At 46.8% G+C, this 23,996-nt stretch overlaps 1 protein-coding gene and 1 non-coding gene across 2 annotated transcripts; both read left to right on the top strand.

Annotated features, from left to right (window-relative positions):
• Positions 1-3,356: 3,356 nt before the first annotated feature.
• On the top strand, positions 3,357-3,438 carry TRNAS-AGA. Its single transcript has one exon. It is a non-coding gene; the product is annotated as a tRNA-Ser (tRNA).
• A 440-nt stretch (positions 3,439-3,878) lies between these two features.
• CFAP418 (cilia and flagella associated protein 418) lies at positions 3,879-22,821 on the top strand. Its single transcript, XM_041769480.1, has 6 exons — positions 3,879-4,104; positions 8,990-9,077; positions 11,824-11,888; positions 12,421-12,486; positions 17,079-17,174; positions 20,935-22,821. The coding sequence occupies exons 1-6, from the start codon at positions 3,950-3,952 to the stop codon at positions 21,086-21,088; spliced, it is 624 nt and encodes a 207-aa protein (XP_041625414.1). The 5' UTR covers positions 3,879-3,949; the 3' UTR covers positions 21,089-22,821.
• Positions 22,822-23,996: the final 1,175 nt, after the last annotated feature.

The following is a 23,996-nucleotide window of genomic DNA, read 5'->3' on the forward strand; positions in this document are numbered from 1 at the left end:
CCAGGGTGCGGCCGCCGCACTATCACCAGGACGCCGTGCTCATTTCTGGCACCTACTAGCGGACACATTGACAGCAACGGGGCTGATGGAGGAGGAAAGAATCTGTTTTGCAGTAAAAAAAAAAAGCCGTTCTCCAATCTCTCGGGCCATTTGAAATCACGCCAGAGGAAGACTCGATTTCGGCATTCTTAAGCGCTCTGCAATGATGCTGCAAGTGGGGTCCCCCACGTGCGATGATGTATTTCGGGGCCAGTGTTTTCTCAAGATGTTCCAAGCCTGCAGGCTCCTGATCCTTTTTCAAATTACGAAGATGATAGTGTCCCAGGGAGGGTTGTGATTAGTCTAAACTCTCCACAGCTGTGAGAGATGAATGCACAAATTCCAATAAAGATTCTGCGTGTTCTGGACTGAATTTACCTACACGACATCGAGGCCTAACTGAGGGGCCACTTAAAAGGCCTGGAGCAGTCTCGGCCTCTTGTGTTTCTTCCACAGCGTGGGCTGCTGGGGGGCCGGCGATTGCTCTGGGAGGGCGCCTCCTCTCCCACCAGCGGCCCTGCCCGTGGTGGAAGCTCCCGCTAGAAGGGCTGGGGTGTGTGGGAGGAAAGCAGGGCTGGGAAAGCTAAACCCAAGTACACGGGAATTTAAAGAGGCCTTGCGATTCATTCTGGGAACAGCGGGAGGATTATAAAACACCTTGTAACCCAAGGGGTTGGCCGGAGCTGCGCGGACGCAGACCCAGCTGGAGGGCGCCCCCAACTCCCTGAGAACGGTGTGAGCACGAACCAGGCTCAGAGCTTTCCTCAGTTCCTTGGAAAAGCCAACAGGGCTCTGTTTTCTTATTCCAGACACCTTTTCCCTAAAATACTTCCGTAGAAAGTATTGCTAAGTGATGCAATAACGCACGGCGTGCTCCTTTTCCCATGTCTGATAATTGTATCATCTGCACACTCTTGGCTCTTCTCCTTTATGAAACACCTGACCCCAGGCACGCCTTCCAAAACCGTGAAAGACTTAGGGGACAAGGAATTTACGTCACTGTCTACACACATTAACAACTACAGAGACAATAAGTTAGATTCCTCACTTTGGAAAACAGAAAGGAAATTCCAAAAAAAAAAACAAAAAAACAAAAAAGGAAATTCCAAAAGAATATATGATGGCTTTTTTTTTTTTGCTTTTTTTTTAATCCTCTAATACGATTTGCATTAATGCAGTTGACAGTCCACTGAAGCCCACCTGGCATCGCTCCTGACACCCAGAGATTCTTAATAGTCCACTATCTATCATTTCACAGCTTATCACACAGCCACACACATACGTGACACGGGACATTTTGCCTCGTAGACACTGAATTTGTTTCCTCTCTCTAAGGCAAACCAGAAAGACACCACCACTCACGTCAAGAGACCCAACCAAGCACTGAGTGCTCTGTAAGCGAGATTCTCTAAGCCCCGACCCCTGGGTGATCTATCTCTACGTGGGATTTTGTTAAAATGAGGATGGGAGTAGAAGAAGTTAAGAAGCCCCAATACCTTCTAATAGTCATGCAAACATATCAGAGCTACAACCATTTCCACTTTTAAGTTTTCAGTCCTTCATGCAAATCCTTTACCACGGGCTCAAAGAGTGTCTCAACCACTAGCCACACCACCTAAGATTTCCTCATTTCTAGAGAAGAATCAAAGCATTCGTTCAAGCCTCTTAAACTGGATGGCAACTACGTGCTCCTCCCCCTGGAGCCCACCGCAAGGACAACTTCAGCGTCACACGGCTTATTCCGGTCTTTCTGCCCCAGGCCGGTTCCAAGTACAATCACCTCGCAAGGCACCTTGGAGGGGGGAAAAACTTCTAAAAAGTTAAGGAGAAAATCAGATAGGATTCTTATGGCTAAGACAAAGCTGCTGAGAGCATAAAATAACCAGCGCCGCCCTACAGGTCAGAGGAGCGAGGCCTTGCGGGGAACAGTCAAGGTGGGCCTGACAGCGGTACCACGAGCGGCTGCTGAGAGATGCCGAACGGCCTGCCCCAATGGAGACAAAGCCAGGTTCCGGAGCATTCGCAATCTCCCGGTGTAAGATCACCCAGGCTAGCGGATCCCAATGTACCCAAGTGACATCCTTGAGTGGAAAGTTAAGAAGACATTCACCTAACAAGCCCTGGTACATATAGTGTCCCAGACACAATAGCTAGAACTGACCTCGACCCCATACATTATAATAAAATGCGGCCAGGTAGCTAGACCAGGGTGAATTTTGAGTGTTCCTTTTGCTTTTTAAGGTCATTACTTCTGTGGTGAGTGTTTGTAACTTAATTCGAGGTCGCCTTTAACAAGGGGCTCCCAAAATCCATAAAAACGTAAACGGCGGGCTGCAGCAGGTGCCCTGGGCCCCGGCGAGACCTTGCAAACATGCCGCAGGCCGGGTCAGGGAAGCAGCTGCATTGCTTGGCTTAACTACTGCTGGGGTTTCCAAGGGTGCCGGCCGCTTTGGGGTCTGGGACAGCTCGGAGGCCGGGGTGCAGCGTCCCAGGCAGCTAGGGGGCATCCCAGGGGGTCATCTGGGGGGGGGGCATCCCAGGAGGCATCCCAGGGGGGCATACCAGGGGAGCACCTCAGGGGGGCATCCGGGGGGGGCATCCCAGGGGGGCATCGGGGGGGGGCATCCCAGGAGGCAACCCAGGGGGGCATACCAGGGGAGCACCTCAGGGGGGCATCCGGGGGGGGGCATCCCAGGGGGGCATGGGGGGGGGGCATCCCAGGAGGCATCCCAGGGGGGCATACCAGGGGAGCACCTCAGGGGGGCATCCGGGGGGGGCATCCCAGGGGGGCATGGGGGGGAGGCATCCCAGGAAGCACCCCAGGGGGCCATCCCAGGCGGGCGTCTCAGGGGCCACCCCAGGGGGCTTCCCAGGGGGGCAGCGCGCGCATCCCGCCGCACGCCGCCCGGACTGGGGCCTCGGGAGCTGTGACCCGGGTCGCGGGAGCGTCCGAGCGCCGCGTCCACGGATCCGGGGTCCGGCGCGCCGCAGCAGGTGCACGGCGGGGCGGGGGGCGGGGCTGGCGGCTCGGGGACCTCGGGGACCCCGGGGACCTCGGGGACCGCGAGCGCGCTGTGCCCCCGCGCCAGCCCCGCCGGGAAAGCCCGACTGCACCAACTCCGTGTCTTCCGGATGGAGACAGAGAAGGGCTCGGGGCGCACGCGGCGCGCTCTCCGGGGCGGCGGGGCGGCGGGGGGCGGGCGGCCGGGCCGGGGCTCGGAGCGCGCTCGGGCTCGGGAGCCTCCCGCCGCCGCCGCTCCGCCGGGACACGTGTCCACGCCGCTACATAGGCCTCGCCGCCGCAACTCGCAGCAGCAGTAGTCGTGGCCGAGTGGTTAAGGCGATGGACTAGAAATCCATTGGGGTCTCCCCGCGCAGGTTCGAATCCTGCCGACTACGGGGCGGCGGCGCTCTCTGCCCTTCCTTTCAATTTTTTGCAGCCGACACTTGCTTTCGCTCGGAGGACTTCGCCCCCGCTCCTCCCGCGCCTTATTTAAGGGACTTGTGAGCGGCGGGGACGCAGCCCGGGCCCCCCCGCGGGGCCGCAGAAGGAGCGCGCCAGGGAGGTCCGGAGCCCGGGACTGCGGTTACGACCTGGGTCCGGGAGGGGGAGACCGGGCGCAGCACGGCGGCCTGCAGCGCGGGTTAGCAGAGCGCCGCGGGCTCCCGTAGCAGCGGACAGCTCGGACCCCGCGCCCCGGGGACACCCCGCGCGCCCCGCGCCCCCCACGCCCCGCGCCCCCAGCCGCGCGAGCTCCCCGAGACCTCGGACGCCCGGGCCGCCCTGGCACCGAGAGCGCATGCGCGGGCGCGGGGGGGGGGGGGGGCGGCGTTCGGCGTACCCTCGCGTTGCCCCTGGAAACCGCCCGGCGTCGCCGCGACGCGAAGGGGAAAGACGTCACGGTTCAAGATGGCGGAGGGCCTGGACGAGCTCCTGGACGAGGTCGAGTCCAAGTTTTGCCGACCAGGCCCCCTGAGGCGGGGCGCGGCCGGGCGGCCCCGAGGCTGCGGCGGCGGCGTCCTCGGCACCGAGCGGGACCGGGCCGCGGCGGAGGAGACCCTCAGGTTAACAGGCGGGAGGGGGCGGCCGGCCTCGTAGCGCCCGCTCCACGCCCCGGCCCACTGCCCGCCCGCCCGCGGTCGGGCCTGGTCCCAGCCCCGGGTCCCAGCCCCGATCCTCAGCCCTGATCCCAGCCCCGATCCCAGCCCCGATCCCAGCCCGGATCCCCAGCCTCGATCCCAGCCCCCGATCCCAGCCCCCGATCCCAGCCCCTATCCCAGCTCGGATCCCAGCCCCGGTCCCAGCCCCGATCCTCAGCCCTGATCCCCAGCCTACATCCTCAGCCCTCATCCCAGCCCAGATCCCAGCCCCGATTCTCAGCCCTGATCCCAGCCCCGATCCCAGCCCCGATCCTCAGCCCCGATCCCAGCCCAGATCCTCATCCCCGATCCCAGCCCCGATCCCAGCTCGGATCCTCAACCCCAATCCCCAGCCCCGATCCCAGCCCAGATCCCAGCCCCGATCCTCAGCCCCGATCCCAGCCCAGATCCCAGCCCCGATTCTCAGCCCTGATCCTAGCCCCGATTCTCAGCCCTGATCCCAGCCCCGATCCCAGCCCCGATCCCAGCCCCAATTCTCAGCCCTGATCCCAGCTCGGATCCCAGCCCGGATCCTCAGCCCCGATCCCCAGCCCCGATCCTCAGCCCTGATCCTCAGCCCCGATCCCAGCCCCGATCCCAGCTCGGATCCCAGCCCCGATCCTCAGCCCCGATCCCCAGCCCAGATCCCAGCCCTGATCCCAGCCCCGATCCTCAGCCCCGATCCTAGCTCGGATCCCAGCCCCGATCCTCAGCCCCTATCCTCAGCCTGGATCCCAGCCCAGATCCCAGCCCCGATCCTCAGCCCCGATCCTCAGCCTGGATCCCAGCCCAGATCCCAGCCCCGATCCTCAGCCCAGATCCCAGCCCCGCCCCTGGGACGTTGGAGACCCATGCGCCCCAACAGGAGGCCCGGGCATCGCCTCCCCCTGCGGCAGCCCTGGCCCCAGGAGTTCGCCCGTGTCACCCCGGGGACCCCGAGGTGGTGGGGGCAGAGGCCGAGCTCGCCCCGCCCCACCCCGGTGTCACCCCGGGGACCTCGCGCTGACCCGCACTGTCGGCCTCTAGCCTCGTTGGGTTCAATCATTCAGGCTGAATGATCCTTGGGCCTGTTAGTGGAGAAAACGTTTCCCTTCTATTGGGTCATTAGCTGTATTGTTGGCTTTTTTTTTAACTCAGAGAATTCAATGAGATTCAGGTTATGATAAATAGCTAATTATTATGAACACCATATTAATCCAACCAGCTACCTTCTCCCCGTCACCCCCTGGTAAGGTCCCAGGAACTCTCAGGCATCCAAATTGAAATTTGAGGAGATTTCTTAAGTATTCAGGGTTTTGACCCAAAAAACTGCTTAGCACATCTGTCCATCTCTTTGATAAAATCATAAAATAATAAGGCTTCCTTTTCCCTCTCATTTTCTCCTCCATCCCAAAAGGTCAGAATTCTTGGCGTCAGAATAAATATTGTCCTTCAAAGTGATGAGTTGGGAGCCTCGGCGGTAACCGTGTTGGAAATGTTTGAAATCACACAGAGGCAGCTTTGGAACAGCCCAAGAAAGCCCTCCTTGTCAATATGTGCCTGCATCTGTGTTTGGTGTGGTCTAGGTGGTGTGTGCATGGTTGCCCGCTGGTATTTACCGGGCAGCGATGGTGCGGGCTTTATCACACGTGGCCTCTCATGGCATTTGTTTATAAAAATTGACCCCTGGAAGATAAAAACATTGAGAAGGTGCTAAAGTTCAGGAATAGGTTCTAAAAATGAGTTGTGTACTGGGCAGCATTGTAAAAATCAAGTGTAGACCCGACTAAAGGGACTGACTTTGAAGGGTCAGAGGCTTCCTGGACTGAACGTTTATGCAAATATCACCCTCCTTAATTTGTCCGTGACTGTCCCTGTGCTGGAGGTCTCTGTACTCACTCCTGGTCCATCCGCCATCGTCATCCCACTGCCGCGTTACTCTGCGATTTCTTTTCTTTGTATTCGTTCCTTAGGCAGATGGAAAGAATTTATCAAAGAGCCTTCATCTTAGGAGAACTGGGGTGCCGAGGGATGGGATGTCTCGGAGCAGGAGGCCCAAAATGGGAAGGGCTGCCAAGGTGGATCCTTTTCAAGAGCAGGCCCCTTTATGCCTCTCCGTAGCCCGTTACTGCACTGCTAACATCCATCCACAATGTTTCTAGCCTCCCATCCCACCTCACCACATCAGATTGCTCAGTAACACATTTATAAATGTTGTAGCAGACCAGTACCATTGTTGTTCGTGTGTTCAAACTTTTCATTTGGTAATGTAGTTATAAAGGTAAATCATGCAAAAAACAGCAGCAAAAACCCTAAATCTAATACTGGAATACAGTCCCTATCGGGTATGTAATCTCAAACATAAAAATTTTATCCTGAACTAAAATTGGTATTTAAAAATTAGAAACCGATTTATATTATGAATTTATTATAATAACAAGAGACAAAAAATAAAAATAAAAAAAAATAACAAGAGACTACCTGCCAATTGTATGGCGAGGTAGCCAGTATCTCTTCCCTCCCTGTTAGGAAGTAAAATAGTGAAGTTTTCTCTTAAAATGATAGGCCTGCAAATAATAAAATAAATGAGCATGCTGCATCTGGATAGCAAGAACAACTGCTAGTGCAAGTGGTCTGAAACATTCATGAGTTGTTGGAGTGCTCACAGTGATCAAGAGGGGTGCATGATTTGTTTAAAAAAAAAAACTGCTATAGGTTGAACTAGGACTAAAGTGTTTCAGGATGATACAGATGGGAATATTTGTAGATAATATAGCCTTCTAGATAATAGCTACAAATAATAGCCAACATTTATTGAGTCCTTTCTATATGCTAACTGCTTTGTATGTGTTATTTCATTTACTCTTCCCAACCCTATGAGGTGAATAATACTATTATCCGCCTTTCACCGACCAAACTAAGACTTAGTAGAAGAGTTACTTGCCCAAGGTCATATTTCCAAGTCTGCCAGAATATTGTAAATCTAGATTTAAGCTCTTATATATACCTTTCATGTTTAATTGTGACTTTCAACTGTTTGTACCTTTTTACGTAGAGTATACCTTTTATTTTTTATAAAAACCATATCTATAAAAACCAAGATTATAATGTAAGAATAAAGTTGGGGGGAACTAATAAATGTCTATTAACCTTTGATTAAGATTATTGTATTATAAGGACACCTGGCGGGCTTAGTTGGAAAAGCATGTGACTCTTGGTCTCAAGGTCGTGAGTTTGAGCCCCACAGTAGGTGACGAGATTACTAAAAAATAAACTTTAAAAAGAAAAAGATTATTGTATTATAGCATCAACAGACAAAAGTATTATATAGTCCTTTAAAATTTGTTGTATGAGTTCTCACTGAAATGATGGCATTCTTCTTTTTTTTTTTTTATTCACTTCTACCTTAAAGCATAGGCAGTTGTATGCGTCATGAGATTGTATAACAGACCAGAATATTATGTAAGTTTGGATCCCTAATAGTGTTCATTGGTTTGATAAAGTTTGAGTGTATCTGATTCTCGAAATCGTGAAACTGCGTGAGGGAGGAGAGCCCAAAGGGTATGTTGTGAAAACTAAAGGAGGAGAGAATTTCAAGAGGACAACGTAGCAACCTGAAGGAATTGAAGGAATTGGTACCCAACAGGTCAGGTGTTTCTGAAAGATTAAAAGAGGATTGGAACTGAAAAGGGCCATTGAATTCAGTGATGTGGGCAGTATTGACCTTTGAGGGAAGAATTTCACTATCGTTGAGGAATATTGAGTCCGGAGACAGACAGGCTGTTACACCTGGAAGAAGTTTTAAATAGTTCTCTAGACCTCCTTTTTACAGATAAGAAACCTGAGGTTCGGAGAGGTTAAATAGTTTAAAGAGGCAACGCCTAGAGACAGAAGGAACCAGACATAGGGCGCAGGCAGCACCCCCTGGTTAGACTCTAAGCAGTAACTACAGCCTATGATCCTGAGGTTAAGGATTTTCAGAGTAAATATGTTTCTAAAGTTAGAGTCTGGCTAAAAAGCTTGTCTTCTAAAACAAGAATCTTTATGGTCTAATGAAGTTATAAAGCTGATATGAAGCATCTGTGACATACAAGCTCTGAAAAGAGTTGACCTTGTTTAGTGTTAGGTGTCCAGGCTGCCCTAGATTCAATTCCAAGCCTCTCCTCCCACTGGGCATATGACCTTGAGTGAGTTTCTGAAACTCTCAGTCCCTGCTTCTTCATCTATATTGTAAGTATTCAGTAAATGTTAGCTGTTAAATAGAGGTTTTGTGCAGTAACAGTTTGTACCAGTAATCCTGCGCTGGCTTTCCCTGTGCAAGGTGGAGAGGTAGTGGAGATGCTCTGTCAAGAGAATAGTGCTTTATATATATATATATATACAGTGATCGTTTTCATTATATAACCTTCAGCTCCTGTAGCAAAGGGATATGGTTATTTAACTTACAATGGAACTTCTAGGGAAAAAATTAGACTCATTAAAATTATCTTTGTTTATAATTCTCAGGTTCTACTTATAATTGTACATATTTTATATTCTTTAAATAAGTGGTTTGTGTAATTTAGAAAAGTGCATGCTCACCTTTCTCTTGAATATAATGCAGAGCTTTAAATGTCTTAAGTGTGAAGATAGTAAAGTACGAATGTGAATTTTTTTACCTGATAAACTACATCTTTGTCTCAACAATCTTCAACTACGTCCATAGAGGGAAAAAAAATAATTAGCATCACATTTATCCTTCTGTTATCAACTGTAGAAATAAACTATTTAAACAAAAATTCTTCTGATACTGACTTTATCTGTACTTAAACTTCATCTGTTTTCTTTTCAGATCAGCAGAAACATTTGAGAAAGAAGATGATCTTGACAGTCTTATTAATGAAATATTTGAAGAACCCAACTTGGACAAAAAACCCGTTGTAAGTTAAGTATTATAAATGCAGTAATTCTTTCATTATTTCAAGACATGTTTAGAATAGTCTGAAAATGTATAGCATGCACAAGTATCTGTAGTCCTTTGAGTTCTGAAAAATACAATTATTTTAAGGCAATTATTCCACTTAAGAGTTGTAGAAGAAATAAAATATTAAAAACTCTCATTAATATGTTTTGCTGTTCATTTCTCAGCAAGAATGAAAAATTTAAAAAGCTATTTAGAGAAGACAGCTCACGGGTAAAGTTGGTTACTTTAATTCTATATTCTAAGAACATTTTTTTAAAAGACCAAAAACAGCTTTTATTATAGAAATGTGTTTAGTATCTCAAATGCAGTGTCATTGCTGTTATCCCATGACCCAGTGGGTAAATTGTTAACATTTTCACATCTTTAAGTGCTTTTGTACATATCAGCTGTATAAAAAGCTCATAAAACAGTATAACAGCCAGCTGTATATTTACCACCCATAGTGAACATACCTCACTGTCTTGTCATATTGGATTTTTCTTCTAAAGAAATAAAAATTATAGATCTAGTTTAAGTACTCTCCATAAAAAATAATAATAATATAAACATTTTAAAAATTAAAAAGTACTCTCCAAATCCTACTCTGCTGCCTTCCTTCCCAGAGGTAATCTGTCCTTTCCATCAATACCTTTATATTTTAATTGTACTTGTATAATCGTAAACAATTTGAAATGATGTCTGCCGCAGTTTGTTTATCCACTTCCCTGGTGATAGACATCTAGATTGTTTCCAGTTGTTGCTTTTAAAAACGGTGTTGCATTGGATATCTCCACCTTTTACCTACATACAGGAGTTTCTCTAGGATGTACAAACCTAAGGAAGGAATTGCTAGGTTATAAGGTGTGCTTACCTTCAACTTTTCTACCCTTTGCCAAAATGTTTTCCAAAATGATTATATCATTTCTATTCTTCTCACCAGCAGTGGATGAGAAGCTGTATACTTTAATTTTACCAGTGTGGTGGGTATAAAATATATTTGTGAGATTTTCACCAGATACCAAATGGAAGTTGAAGTTACAGAGACCACAAAGAAAAAAGAAAATCTAAGAAATAGAATATCAAAGAGGTTCTTTTAAAGGGGGCAGATTAAAGCAAGATAGACTAAAAATCTCTAGTCGGTGGTGGTGGTAAGTACACGGGTGTGAGCCACTTTTATTTTTGTCAGCCAGACTAAAAATCAGATGACTAATAGCTTAAGATCTTTATTTCTCTAAATTTAGCATTTTCAGTTCATAAGCAGGTGGTAAATAAGCTGAATGATGACCTAGGTGATTAACGTGTCAACATAGTAATAAGGCTGTTGAATACTCTGCAAACAAGCATGCATTATAAATGCTCTTGAATAGCAACGCTGATTTCATAATAGAAAAGACCACAGATGTTCTTGTTATTCATGGATCATCTGAACAATTTGGTGTGTATGTCTGTGTGAGGAGAAGGAAGAAGAGGAATACTTTGAGGAGAGGGAAGAATTTCTCTGCCTTGACTTTAAGATACACTAATTTGAAATAATAATTCGTACAGTCATGAAGAGGTAAACTTCCATGCGCTTGTTCTGAGCACTCCCTTCTTTTAGTTATTATATCCCGTTCTCCAGACTGCAAGGGAGTAAACAACCCAAATAAACTTCTGGAGGAGAGCGGGTCTGTGGGAAACACAGACGGGGTGAGGAAAAGAGGGGTCCATGCCCACCATCCAGACGGGATCGTGCCTCTGGGAGTACCGCTTCCTCCCCCCGCCTCGCCCCTTCTGTTGAGTGTCTGAAAGCCCTAGAACAACTGCCACCACGTGTGAGCCTGGATGGTACATGGAACGTGTCTCCCCAAATAAAAAGACTCACGCACATTATTATTTCTCAGACATGCACCAAAAATTTTTCCAGGTCTGTTTAACATCAAATAAAAAGGTTAAGCGAAATAGTAAAATGAAATATTTTTGCCTCCATTAAATTTCTTCACCTACTAGGTAAAATGAAGGCATGTCTCTGCATAGTTTAAATTGCCTTTTCTCCAACTTCCTTCCTTTCCTTGGCGGTGGTCCTAGTATGCGGTTGGTTTATGTTGTTTGGTACCATATACCAGTTAACACTTAATAAATGCTTCCTGATGATGATGGTGTTATGTAACCATATAGGAACTACTGTATGCTCGCGCCTAGGTAGTTCTCCAATTTCCCTTGAATGTCTATTGCTCGATACCATTCCATTTGATCAAAATTAATATTCCTGAAGTTACCCAGGAGTTTGGTTAGTTTATTTTTAGTTCAGGTGAGTACCCTTCACAGCCTTTAAAAATGAGTCTGAGTTGGTTTTTTTTTTTTCCCCTCCTCAATTGAATTTTTCCAGGATGAAGTTTTAAATAGCAGATCCTTCATATTAAATCACTGGACTTAGTATTAACTGAAGAGTTATAAAGTGACTCTAAATCTTTGCATGCTAATAACGGCAATATATCAGTTTCCTAGACTAAAAGCTAGTGGAGTAATTTATAACTTCCTCGGGGAGGTCTACTTCCCTTTTGCCTTTAAAAGGTCTTGATCATTGTTTCTTTTATTTCAGAAACTTTAAAATCATACAAAATTTTTATTGAAGCCATTTGCAAAATATTCTCGTTATAAAATATTTTCATGTTAAAATTCTCCATAAGTTACCCTTGGCCTTTTATTGTTTTGTTTTGTTTTGTTTTGTTTTGTTTTTTTAACAGAAATTAAAATCTAAATCTTCATGTAACCCATCTGTCAGAGCTTCAACTCAAAGCCTTGGTAAGAGGTAAGTTGAGATTGCTTTAGTGAATCACACACGCTAGTGAACAAACACTAAGCAAAGTCTAGTAAATTTACCATTTAAACAACAGTGACGTTGAACAACAAAGCACTGGCTGGCTTTCAGGAGAAAGACCGATAGCAGTATCTTCCCTGTCCTTACGGCCTGTGATCCCTTGGTGTAGAACTTGAATGGAAGATTATTGCTATTGTAAATAATTTTCTGCCGTGAAAAAAAAAAGTGTGAACAGTTTCTTAAAATTAACGTTCTGTTATATTCTTCAGTGTTTACTTTGTCCCTTGTATTATTTGGCAAACACGTTTTTCTGTGACTCATGTTAACTTCTTGAGTGTTCTGAATGTACAGGTTATATCCAATAATGCAGTGATCCTGGAGTAAATGGCTCTCCTTTGAAATAATTGGCCTGCTTGGAAAAATATACAGTTTGATTATAAGAATATAGAGTCAATGAGGTCAAATTAACTTCTCATATTTTTTTTTGTCGTAATTTTTTTCTTCCGTCTGCTGAACTGTCTAGTTGCAGCCCAGTGTACCTTGGTGGGAGCACTGCCCCATGTGGCATTGGAACAAATACTTCACAGAGGTAGGATGTCAGAAATTGATTCTGTCTCTCTCTCGGGGCGCCTGGGTGGCTCCGTCCATTAAGCGTCCGACTCTTGGTTTGGCTCAGGTCATGATCTCAGGGTCGGTGAGACCGATCGAGACCGATCGAGGCCTGCGTTGGGCATCCTTGCCCAGCATGGAGCCTGCTTAAGAGCTCTCCTCCCTCTGCCCCGCCCCACACACAGGCACACACTCTCTCTCAGTCCCTCTCTCAAAAATTAAAAAGATAAAAAATGGCCTCTAAGATGATCCATTCTGGTTGACTTTCAAAGAGCAAATATTTCATGAAGATTTTCTTTTATATAGTACCTTCTTACATGTACTTTGAATGGGTTCTAGCATAGAAGCATCTCACTCCAGATGGAAATTAAGTAGACAACATAATGGCCTATTTTGTATGATCCTAGCACATAATACTGATCCATGAGCATTTGCCAATTTGATCCATCAAACCCCTTCCTACTTTGTGCACAGCTACAGGACGAAAAAACACGTACTGTTTGCACATGTATACATAGGTAAATGTGTGTATTCACGGGCCTCTTCTCCCTCACCATTACAAAGATCCCTCATCATCCAACCTCTTCCTAACACAGATCTGCAACCACAAAAAGAGAAGCATATACCAGTTCATGTGCACATAAAACATTTTATGTGTGAAATACTTTCTGCTGTCTGGAGCACATTTTTATATATGCTTATTAATTCAGCTCCACAGGGGGGGGAAAAAACAAGAAGCAAATAGAACAAGACTTTTTAACCCCATTTTAGAAATGAGGAAATCGAGACACTGGTGTTAAATTCATTGAACACATATTAATTAACCACCTGCTTGCTGGGTCCTACATCATACATAATGTGAAGGGAAAGTGCAGGGTACAATAAGCATAGATAATTAGCACCCCCCCCCCCGAAATATGAAGGGTTAGGGAATGCTTTCCCAAGCAAAGAACATTTCATCAGAGTGCAGGATGAAAAGTGAATTAGCAAAGAGGGGAAATCATGAGAGCCAGGGGGCACGCAGTATTAGATGATCCCTGAGCTGGAGTAGCGGAGGGCAGTCAGGTGAACTGGAGCAGAGTCAGTGGGGGGAAGAATGGCTCTTGATGGGGCTGCAGGGGTAGTCGAGGGACATTTCGTTTGGGGTCCTGTAGTCCTCTGGAGGACTTCAGAAAAAGTATGTCATATGCAGAGGAAGCCATTGGTTGTTGGGAGGGGGGGTGTTTTTGGCAGTTGGGATAGCAATCCTGTATGTGTTTCTGAGAAAAGTCACTTTGGCTGCTGAATGGAAAATGGATTGGACTTTGGAGGGGCAAGACAGGAGAGGAGTCAGCAGGCAGTAGTTACAGTGCTCCAGCAAAGATTCCACGATGGTAGCTGTGACCTGAGTAGTGACAGTGGCCGTAGGGAAAAGGTGTCATGTTTGCACCATTTAGAATCTAGAATGGTTTTAAATGGGTTTAAATGGCTACAGGAAGTAAAAGAGAATGTTCTCAAGAACGACTTCCAAGTAATGTGCCTTCCCGAGGTCGCGTAAATTATCTCAAACCTCAAATAGGCAACTTGTTCCTGGTCCCCCGTCCTTCCCAGTATACCAGTTAATAGGGCCGCGTGGTGTTTGCAAGAGGGGAGAAGCTCAGCTGTTTCTGCTGTTGTGGCTGCTGTTTTTCCCAGCTGTCCAGACGGCAAGGCTTCTTAGACCGCTGTGTAGACCGGAGTTGACGGAGACCCCAGACTAATTGGGGGCATTCCCATCATGAACACCTTATAAATGGTAAAGATTGTGTGTATTAACTGGACAAAAGGACAACGCTGTTGGTGCCACCTTCGTATTTCCTCTCCCTCCACATTTTGGAAGAATCCTGACAACTTCCCTTTCACTAGAATCGTGCCCCTTTTTAGATATCCTCTTGTTGGGTAGGTATGGGAGAGAAATATATTTAAGCCCTGAATATGAGCACTGACTTCCATGCCCAGGGCATAAAGGAAATGGAGTCTGTTCTGCCTATTTTCTATGTGTTTTATTTGTTTGATTTCTAGATAAAGCTCTGGTTTGGGAGTACTGCTGAATGATTTTAGGGTGTGAGGCCTTGAGTCCTTTACGCAGTTGGGGGGAAGGAGAAAGGGTAGTAGTAGCAGGAAGCGTGGTGGCATTAATAAGGTATAGATAAAATCAAGGTGTTACTTTCAAGCCATATCGAATTTTACTCTGCTGTTTTTTGAACTACTTGCAAGACTGGATTATTCCACTCACTGCTACTAATTATGATCTAATAGAGTGAATCGTAGCAGCAGAATGATTTCTTAGCTGCAAGTTAGTTTTATTTTTCTCACAGGGCAGTGTTTGTAGGAAAATGTAGTAGTGTGACTAGATTTGAATAAACTACTAAATTTTAAATTAAATTAAAAAGCTGTATTTAACATTATGGTTGAGATTTTACACATACAAAACATCAGGAAATTCGAAATTATAGTTCCCACACCAGCAATAATTTAGCCAAATTGCACATATGTATTAAGGCATTAAAATTAACACTCTGTGCAATCATGTAATAAACTACATATGCATAAGAAAGCAAGTTACGGCAGCTTTGGGAACCATCATTTTGCATTTCCTGAGTCGTGCATTCAAAATCCAAGTTCAAATGTGTACAAATATAATTGTGTTGGATTTCCATATGTACAAATACAACTCTATAAATTGCTGCGTCTGAGAGAAAATATGGAGTTGTTTATGAAACTTGTATAGATTTTGAGTGTTTAGTTATTTTTAATAATGACTTTTAAAATAAAAAGCATCTATTTTCAAAGAAATCTTCAGGCCAAAAAATAATTGCAATTTTGAAGTTAACCATATCTGAATGTTAGAGGGAAATAAGTGAAAAAAGTTCTCATTATGGGGTGTTTTAGTTATGTTTTTATTGAAGAATTGAATGCTTATTTCTTAAAAATTAAATTTGAGAATGTATAAAGAGAAAGATAATAATCTTTTCTCTTCTCCTTTCCCACTACCCCTGAGGTAGCCAGTGTTGGCTGCATGGTATATAACCTTCCACATTTGCTTCCATGTTCTTACAAACTTACAAACACCTATACAGGAAATTTTTTTGGTTGTTTTTACAAAAATAGGCTTATGCTGTATATGCTGGCTGGGTACCTTGCTTCGGACATCCCTCTAAGTCACTAGATGAATCTAATTCTCTTTACCAGCTATCTAATAATCCATAGCATAAATAGACTGCATATTATTCAGTATTTTCCCTTTTTAATAGGTATCCAAGTGATATCCTGGTTTTTTGCCACTTCAGCAATTCTGCAGTGCAGTAAAAATTCTTGAGATAAAGGCTTCTGGACTGATGTTTTTCTTTATATGTAATAGGTTCCAAAAAATGGGGTTGCTGGAGCAACAGCTAGGGATTATTTTAATTTCAAAATAGTGCTAACCTAAGGTTTTTCCCAAAAGGTTATAGGAATTCACATAGCCACCAGGAATGTCTGAGAGTGCTAATTTTTGTTGACTTAATTGGTTAAAACATTTATTTTGTGGTTGCTTTAAATTTTCATTGTGTTATATTTTAACCATTTAACAACCAGTGTGGCAGTCACCGTTATAAGCACCTTACCAATGTCAACTCAGTAGATCCTCAGAACAATTCTATGAAGCATATATGTATTATTATTCCCTCCCATTTTACAGATGGGGAAACTGAGTCACAAAGAAGTTACCTGACTATAGTTACACAGCTAGTAAATAGTGGAATCACATTTGAACCTAGGCAATCGGTCTGCACAGTCTGTGCTCTTAACAGCTATTCCGTGATGCCTGTATTAAGTTTTGTTATCATTTGTAAACACTCTTGGTGTATAGTATGAGTATTTGACTGTGTGTTGAAAACATTTTCTTCCACTCTGTCACTGGTCTTTTCGCTTTGTTTTTGGTATGTTCAAACCTCTTATCGAAGGGCCTGAGTGGCTCCGTCGGTTCAGCATCTGACTCTTGGTTTCAGCTCAGGTCAATGCAACAGAGCCCCACATCAGGCTCGGTGCTCAGTGGGGAGTCTGCTCAAAGATTTTTCTGCCCCCCTCCCCGTCTACGTGTGCATATGTGCAGGCGCATGCTCACTCACTCACGCACCCACTTTCTCTCTCTCTCTCTATGTGAGAGGCACCCCTGAAAGTTTCAGTAGGAAGGGAAGCAATTTAAGTACCTTAAGTGGAGATCTCCCTCAGACCCAATTTGAAAACCATTGAAATAAAAGATGTGCACATCCCTTTTGTTCTGTATCTGTACAATATGCAGGTGCACACATGCATGTATAGAAAATGTACATAAAATATATATAACAAATATATCGGTGTGTGAGAGCTTAGTAAAATAGCTTTGCACAGAAATTTAACCTGAGGACTTTTACCTGAAAGATGCATAATCCATCCTTTCATAAAACATTAATGCTTACTGCTCTGTTGTTTACTCGGTAATCTGTAGTATGGGGTGTATCCTATGAATAATTTCATATTTTCATATTTAGACAGCTACTAATCTTTAACATACTGTTCTTTTTCTCTGAACAGAGCCTGTGACCGCCTGCGCTGTGTAGCGTGTGACTTCAGGGTAGTCAGCTATGACGACTATATGTGGGACCAGTCATGTGATTATCTGTTTTTCAGGTATGTGTACAAAGAACTTCACCCCAGGGGAAAAAACGTACCGTGTATACTTTGTATTTTGCTATACCGTCTCTCGACGGGCTTGGCAGGACGATGGCCCCCACCTGCATACCTCCCTCATCTCCTCCTCTCCATCTGTCTGCTGTCAGCCCCGGTGGGGGGGGCGGGGGGTGACTTCCAGACGGGAGTATCATGACAGCCTTCTCACGGTTCTTCTGCCTACAGTCACTTCTTTCAGGCCACCCTTCTCTTGCTGAGAACAAATGCATAACCCTGAGTGTGCCATGCTCTCGCCCTAAATTCTTCCCCTTACAGAATCATGTCTGGGTTCCTTAGGACAGCATCCAGGACCCTTCACCGTCCAGCCCCCATCTGTCGTTGACCCAGCTTGTCCTTGCAGTTTACTTTTCGCCTTTACAAGAGTCCAGCTGCATCAGAGTACCCAGTACTGCCACTCCCTGTGACAGTGCAAGCTCTTCCCTTGCACTGGGAAAGGACACCTTCCCACCACCCCACCCTTTAGTAACCTAAGACCTGGCCTGTCCCTCAGGGCGTACAGTTCACTGCACATCTTCCATGATCCCCTCGCCACTCTGTCAACTTGGGAGTGAATTCATCATATGTGTCCAGGGCACTTTGTACCGCTTCTAGCACTCACTGGAATACAAGATTGAAAATCTCGGGTTGGTACGTGTCTGCCTCCCTCCTTGTGGTCAGGGTAGTGTCTTTTTTTTTTAAGATTTATTTTTATTTATTTATGGTAGACATAGAGAGAGAGAGAGAGAGAGGCAGAGACCCAGGCAGAGGGAGAAGCAGGCTCCATGCTGGGAGCCCACCGTGGGACTCAATCCCGGGACTCCGGGATCACGCCCTGGGCCAAAGGCAGGCGCTAAACCGCTGAGCCTCCCAGGGATCCCCAGGATAGTGTCTTACTGGTATTTTTGCAGTTTATACATTCTTATACACTTACTCCATACCCAATTTTAAGATGTTGTAAGTTTTAAAAATGAATCTGAATTGTACATCATATGGGGCACCCGGATGGCTCAGTCAATTAAGCATCCAACTCTTAATTTCGGCTCAGGTCTTGATCTCGAGGTCATGAGTTCAAGCCCTGCGTTGGGCTCTGTGCTGGGCGTGGAGCCTACTTAACAAACAAACAAATACATAAGTAAATAAACAAGTAAAAATAGGCTATAAATTATGCTTCACATTTTCAAAAAAAAATGAAGAGCTAAAAATTAGTGAAGTGTATATATCATGCATTTTTAACCCTCCCCCCATTGCCCAGACCTAGGCCTAAACAAGAATTATATTTTCTAATACAAGCAATCAGAATATATTGCATCTCTCTCTAGAAGCATAAAGAAAAAGGTGAGAGTCTGTGTTCCACACCTCGTCTGGCAGCTGTTCTCTTGTAAATCCACAGGAGTCTCCACTTCATGAATCGTTTTTTAAAAATCTTTCACATCAAACCACTTTGAAAAATCCCATGAAAACTTTGAGACCTCTCCCACACATACAGAAAAATTCAAATATACAAATTCATGGAAAAATTACAGCTTGCGAGGTTTCACATTTCCCAGCCCAAATGAAGCCTAATGCAGTCCCAAACACCTAGATCAGGTTAGCCCACATTTAATCCCAGAGTTGGAAAGGTTAGCTTTTGATTTCAGGTCTGTTTTGCCATTTCTGACTCCTCTCCATCGTCTTTCTGTCCTAACTTCTGGTTACTGTAATGAGTGGTCAGTAATCCCCCCCGCCCCGTGTCACCAGTGGGAACCATCAATTTTTATACGACAAGCATAGAATAATAGGATGCATATCACATCAGTGCTGTGCTGAGCCCTCTGTGCCTGGATGGAGGGAGGGAAAAGAGTGAGGTGTTCAGGGGAAAGCTAGGAAGTGGAAGATTTTCACATCCAGTGGCCCGGCTGTGTGAATGAGGATGCGATGGGCTGAAAGGAAGGAGCGGAGAGAAGATGAAGCACTTGAGGAGGGTGAGGGGTGGTGCTAGCTAAGGAAAGCACAAGTGGGTGGTCACCAAAGAAGGCAAGATAGAAGGCAGATGGGGGGGGGGGGCATTTATTTTTAGTGTTGTCAGTCTGCACATTGGCTTGTCCTTATAAACGACAGAAATGCGTATCCTAGCTTTGATAAGTTCTGCAATTTTCAAAAAGTAGTAGAAGCTGTAACTTGATCATCCTGCAAAAATAGCTAAATAAAATGCTTTTATTTTTCCTACTAAATCATTTTCTTAATGGGAAATTAGTTTTCTAAGCTCTTAAGATACGTGCTTCCTAAAAAACATTTGAAGTGCATTAATCGGTTTTCTGGCTATCCATGACTCCCCGACTCATAAAATCTCTAAGGATTCAGTCAGCTGTTAAACTTGTCACCGTATATTGCAGACTGAATAAAGAAGGTTTAGTTTTCATTTGTGGAGTATTTTTCTTCCGATAAAGCTTAGCTTATCCATTTCTCCCCCCAGATTACTATAACGCTGAGGTGGTCAGAGTCTCAGTTTCCTGAAATCAAACGGTTGCCCTGGAAAATCTCTTAGGTTTTGTTAGGTTCAAAACCTAAATTATGCCTGGATTCTGTACAGCATGGAGTGTGGTGCCCATTGGCCACCAGAGGGCACCTTGTGGCCTGCCTCCTGCGCAGTGACCTCAAAAGGAACAGCACTTTGGGTCTCTTTTTAATATGCATACTTTATTTCATCATTTTGCTTTGTGTTTTTTCATCATTTCACTTTGAATTTTCCCCTTTTCTTCTGTCCTAGAACAGTTACGTAAATTCAGTACATGGATTATCGTGAAAATCATGAATTTCAGTTTGTGAAACTTTAATGAACCCCTGTAGTCTTTTTTATAGTAGCATCAGGTCTGATGGTTCTCATTTTTTATGATGGTGGTCCTGCCCACTCATTTAATTATCTTCACATTATTGACGTTTAAGGCAGGATAGACATTTATTCTGTGGCTAATAGTATATCTGGCTGATAAATAAGTCTAACGAGTGAAAGATACAGTATCAGTTCAACAAATAGAAGCAACAGGTACTTTTTGTCTAGAAGTGAAGAATTGCTATAGGTAACACATCAGAAGCCTGTTGTCTTTATTCTCTCTCTTTTTTTAAAGATTTTATTTATTTACCCATGAAAGACACAGAGTGGGGGTGGGGAGAGGCGGAGACCCAGGCAGAGGGAGAAGCAGGCTGCATGCAGGGAGCCCGACGTGGGACTTGATCCCGGGTCTCCGGGGTCAGGCCCTGGGCGTAAGGCAGCACTCAACCGCTGAGCCCCCCAGGGTGCCCTATCTTTATTTTCTTATCTGCCCCTCACTGGCCATGTTGCAGGCTTTTAGAATAAGGTGAGGTGAGGATCTGAGGTGGGAGATGAACCAGCATCCCTCCCAGTCCTCTCGTATCATCTCTGTAGGATCACCCCATAGTTCTTCACGCAGCCTTTTTAGTTCATTGTGCTGTGGCAGCAGCTTTAATAAACAGGCCTAGAGGACGGCCACACAGAAGTACTGGACCCAGAGGAAAGAGCATCGGGAAGAACACAGAAGCCCGTCCCCTGGTGTCGGGCGCGAGGACGAGGTCGTGTAGTGCTCAGCTGTTGTCAAGATAGGAAAACAAAGCAGTGAGAACTTTTTTTTTTTTTTAAGTCCTTCAGCTCTGAGCAAAGCCAGAACTAAATGAGCAAAGCCAGAGCCAGAGCAAATGTGCTAAAGTCTCCATTCTTTATCACTAGGAACAACATGCCGGAGTTCCAGAAATTAAGAACGAAGCTGGTAAAGAAGCCGGGAGCCCGGGCCTATGCCTGCCAGTGTAGCTGGAGGACTGCCGAAGCCCTGACTGCCCTGCAGGCCAATCCTCAGCTCCGCTGGGTGTGCGGCAGGCACTAAGGGCGCGGAGCCGGGCACCCGGCTGTCCTGCTCCCGGCTGTCCTCCTCCCAGCTGTCCTGCTCCTGACTGTCCTCCCGGCTGTCCTGCCCCTGGCTGTCCTGCTCCCGGCTGTCCTGCTCCTGGCTGTCCTCCCGGCTGTCCTGCTCCTGGCTGTCCTGCTCCTGGCTGTCCTGCTCCCGGCTGTCCTGCTCCTGGCTGTCCTGCTCCCGGCTGTCCTCCCGGCTGTCCTGCTCCCGGCTGTCCTGCTCCCGGCTGTCCTCCCGCTGTCCTGCTCCTGGCTGTCCTCCCGGCTGTCCTGCTCCTGGCTGTCCTGCTCCCGGCTATCCTCCCAGCTGTCCTGCTCCCGGCTGTCCTGCTCCCGACTGTCCTCCTCCCGGCTGTCCTGCTCCCGGCTGTCTTCCTCCCGGCTGTCTTCCTCCCGGCTGTCCTCCTCCCGGCTGTCCTCCCGGCTGTCCTGCTCCCGTGGGGGCAAGGTGCACGGCAGTAGCACACCCCTGGAGACGGGCCGGAAATCCCCCTAATGACTCCACACGATGGATTCCCAAAGACCAGGTGGACGGGGAGACCGCGTGCTTTCATGCTTTGAATTCCTTGTTTTTGCCGCGGGGCCATTTCACTTAGGAAGGAAGGGAGCAAGGCGTCACATGCCCGGCCGGCCCATCTCCTCTTACGTGGGACATTTCTTCCGCGCTTCACACCGATACGTAGCGGCCACCGGTCAGCAGGTGCAGGAGCAGCGCCCGCTGACACACTCGGCCGCCGTCCTTCACCTCCAGCCCTCGGAGAGGGTAGAGCCCGGAGCCGGGCAGCGAGACCCGTGAGGGGCTGCGAACATCGTCTCCTCCAGCCAAAGATCAAAACTCAGGCGGGCGTCACCGTGATGAGCGGCCACTGGGGGTGTAGGCGGGTCGTGTCCGGTGAAGGGGGCCGCCGCCTGCATCTCGCCCCGCCTCGCTAACTCCGAGTGACACTATGCACAAGTGATGAGCGTGTACTCTAGTTTTAGCTTCTCTCTTCTCCTTGGGTTCATTCCGATATCAATAGTCTGCTATTTTAGTAAATATTCACTTACATGTAAAAAACTTTTTTCGATGTCCCTAAGACCACAAGGAAAAAAATCTGAATATGAATAAACCCTTACTGGATTTTTTTTCCCCCAAGTGCTTTTCTCGCCTTTGGTGCCCACCATTCCACCAAGCGAACAGTGAGTAATCTCTCTCCGCAGGCGGCCTGTTGCCCAACGTACTGGTAAGGAGCGGTGAGGAGACAGAGCGGAGGGCGACGGGCAGGGAGCGTGTCATGCTGCTCCTCAACGGCACTGAGCCTGGAGGGGCTCGATGGTAGCGGCGCGAGGAAGTCAGTTACCTGGACGTCGCCAGGTCCCTGGTAACTCGGGGCTTCCCAGCCCTCCGAGCCTCCCTCCTGCCCGCGTCCTGCCCGCGTGCGAGGGGAAGCTCTAATGTGGGGCCCACAGCGTGGCCCAGGGGGTACCCAGAGTCAGGGCGGGATTGCTTAGTCCTGTGCCCACCCCGTCCAGTCCCCCCCACCTGCACGACGAGGCTGAGCCCCTAAACCTGTCTCCTGACCGAGGCGCACCTGCTCACCTGTGCGCCAGCTCTCGGCAGCCCAGCCCGTCAGCAGCGCGGTGGCCCCTTGCTGGCACAGGCTTAGGTTTCTGTACTGACACCAGGTACACATTTTTACCTTTGAATAAAAATGTTTTCCTCTCCAAGATTTTACCTCTGTGTAATTTTATGAGAAGCGAAGTGATTTGATGGAGGAACCGTTCGTCACAACGATGTTTTCCTTTTATCCAAATGAGCGAATTTACCAAACCATCAATTTGACTATATTCTCTTCTCTTTTACCATTGCATAACCACCCTAGACATCGCGTACATTGCTCACGTTTGGCGTCCCGCAACCCAATTCCCCAAGGCCAGAAGTGTGCACGTGGGTTCACGTTTTTGTCGGCGATTTATAAGCTTTTCCATTTCGCTGTACACTTTCCAACCTAGAATGTAGAAAGAATATCATGTCTCTATGCAAATGGGTAAATTATTACCAGTTGTAATTTAAGCCAAAATGCAGCTATCTTAGGAAGAGAGCAGAAGGTTACGGTCTCTGATGAACCAGAATTCTCAAATGCAGAGTCTATAAAACTTTCAAGAGGTTTTGCGTGTTTGTTCTCAATATCTGTGATAATTTTCTCCCTTAGCAATGACCTGGTTTTCGTCAAGCGAGGTAGCTGCTTTCTCTGAACTGCATTATACTCTGAGACACTTGTCCTGCCTAGAAGTGAGTAAACAATAAATAGCTTTCTTCTGTATCCACTTTTTTTCACTTGATGATAAAATATTCAAGTGGGGATTCATTTGGACTAATTTTGGTAATGTCTTCTAAAAATGTCAATAGAAGAGTTTCAAACCATCGGTTAAGCAGAGAGGGTATTTACTCCCATCGGGGAGGAGAGCCTGCCAGGAGTCTGCGTGTGCGTACACGCGTGTGTAAGAGGGCTTTGGCGTTGTTCTTCTGGCCGACGGTTTTCCTCCACAGGACCAGTTTCCTTCTGTCTCTTGTCCCATAGCCTGCGGCCCTGGGTGCCTGCCGCCGCCACCACCACCGCCATTGCTCTCCCGAGCACTGTGGCGACACGTACAGTAGTGTGCCCTGTCACCTTGGTATGCAGCCGTCCCTGCGTCAGCCGACAATGCACCATAGACCAACCCGGGAGCCGAGGGGAGCTCCGGCGTGGCCTTTTTCTCCACGCGACCCTGAGTGCACCCCTGTCTCCCCTCAGCGCTCCCATCACCCTCACAGCACCTGGGGGAGCCAGTCGCCCCACCATCCCCGTCCTCGTCCTCAGATCATCAGTGCACAGCACGGTCAGCGGGGAGTCCGGTGACCA

This window comes from Vulpes lagopus, chromosome 9 (assembly GCF_018345385.1).
Source record: "Vulpes lagopus strain Blue_001 chromosome 9, ASM1834538v1, whole genome shotgun sequence".
In the NCBI taxonomy this organism is placed as follows: domain Eukaryota; kingdom Metazoa; phylum Chordata; class Mammalia; order Carnivora; family Canidae; genus Vulpes; species Vulpes lagopus.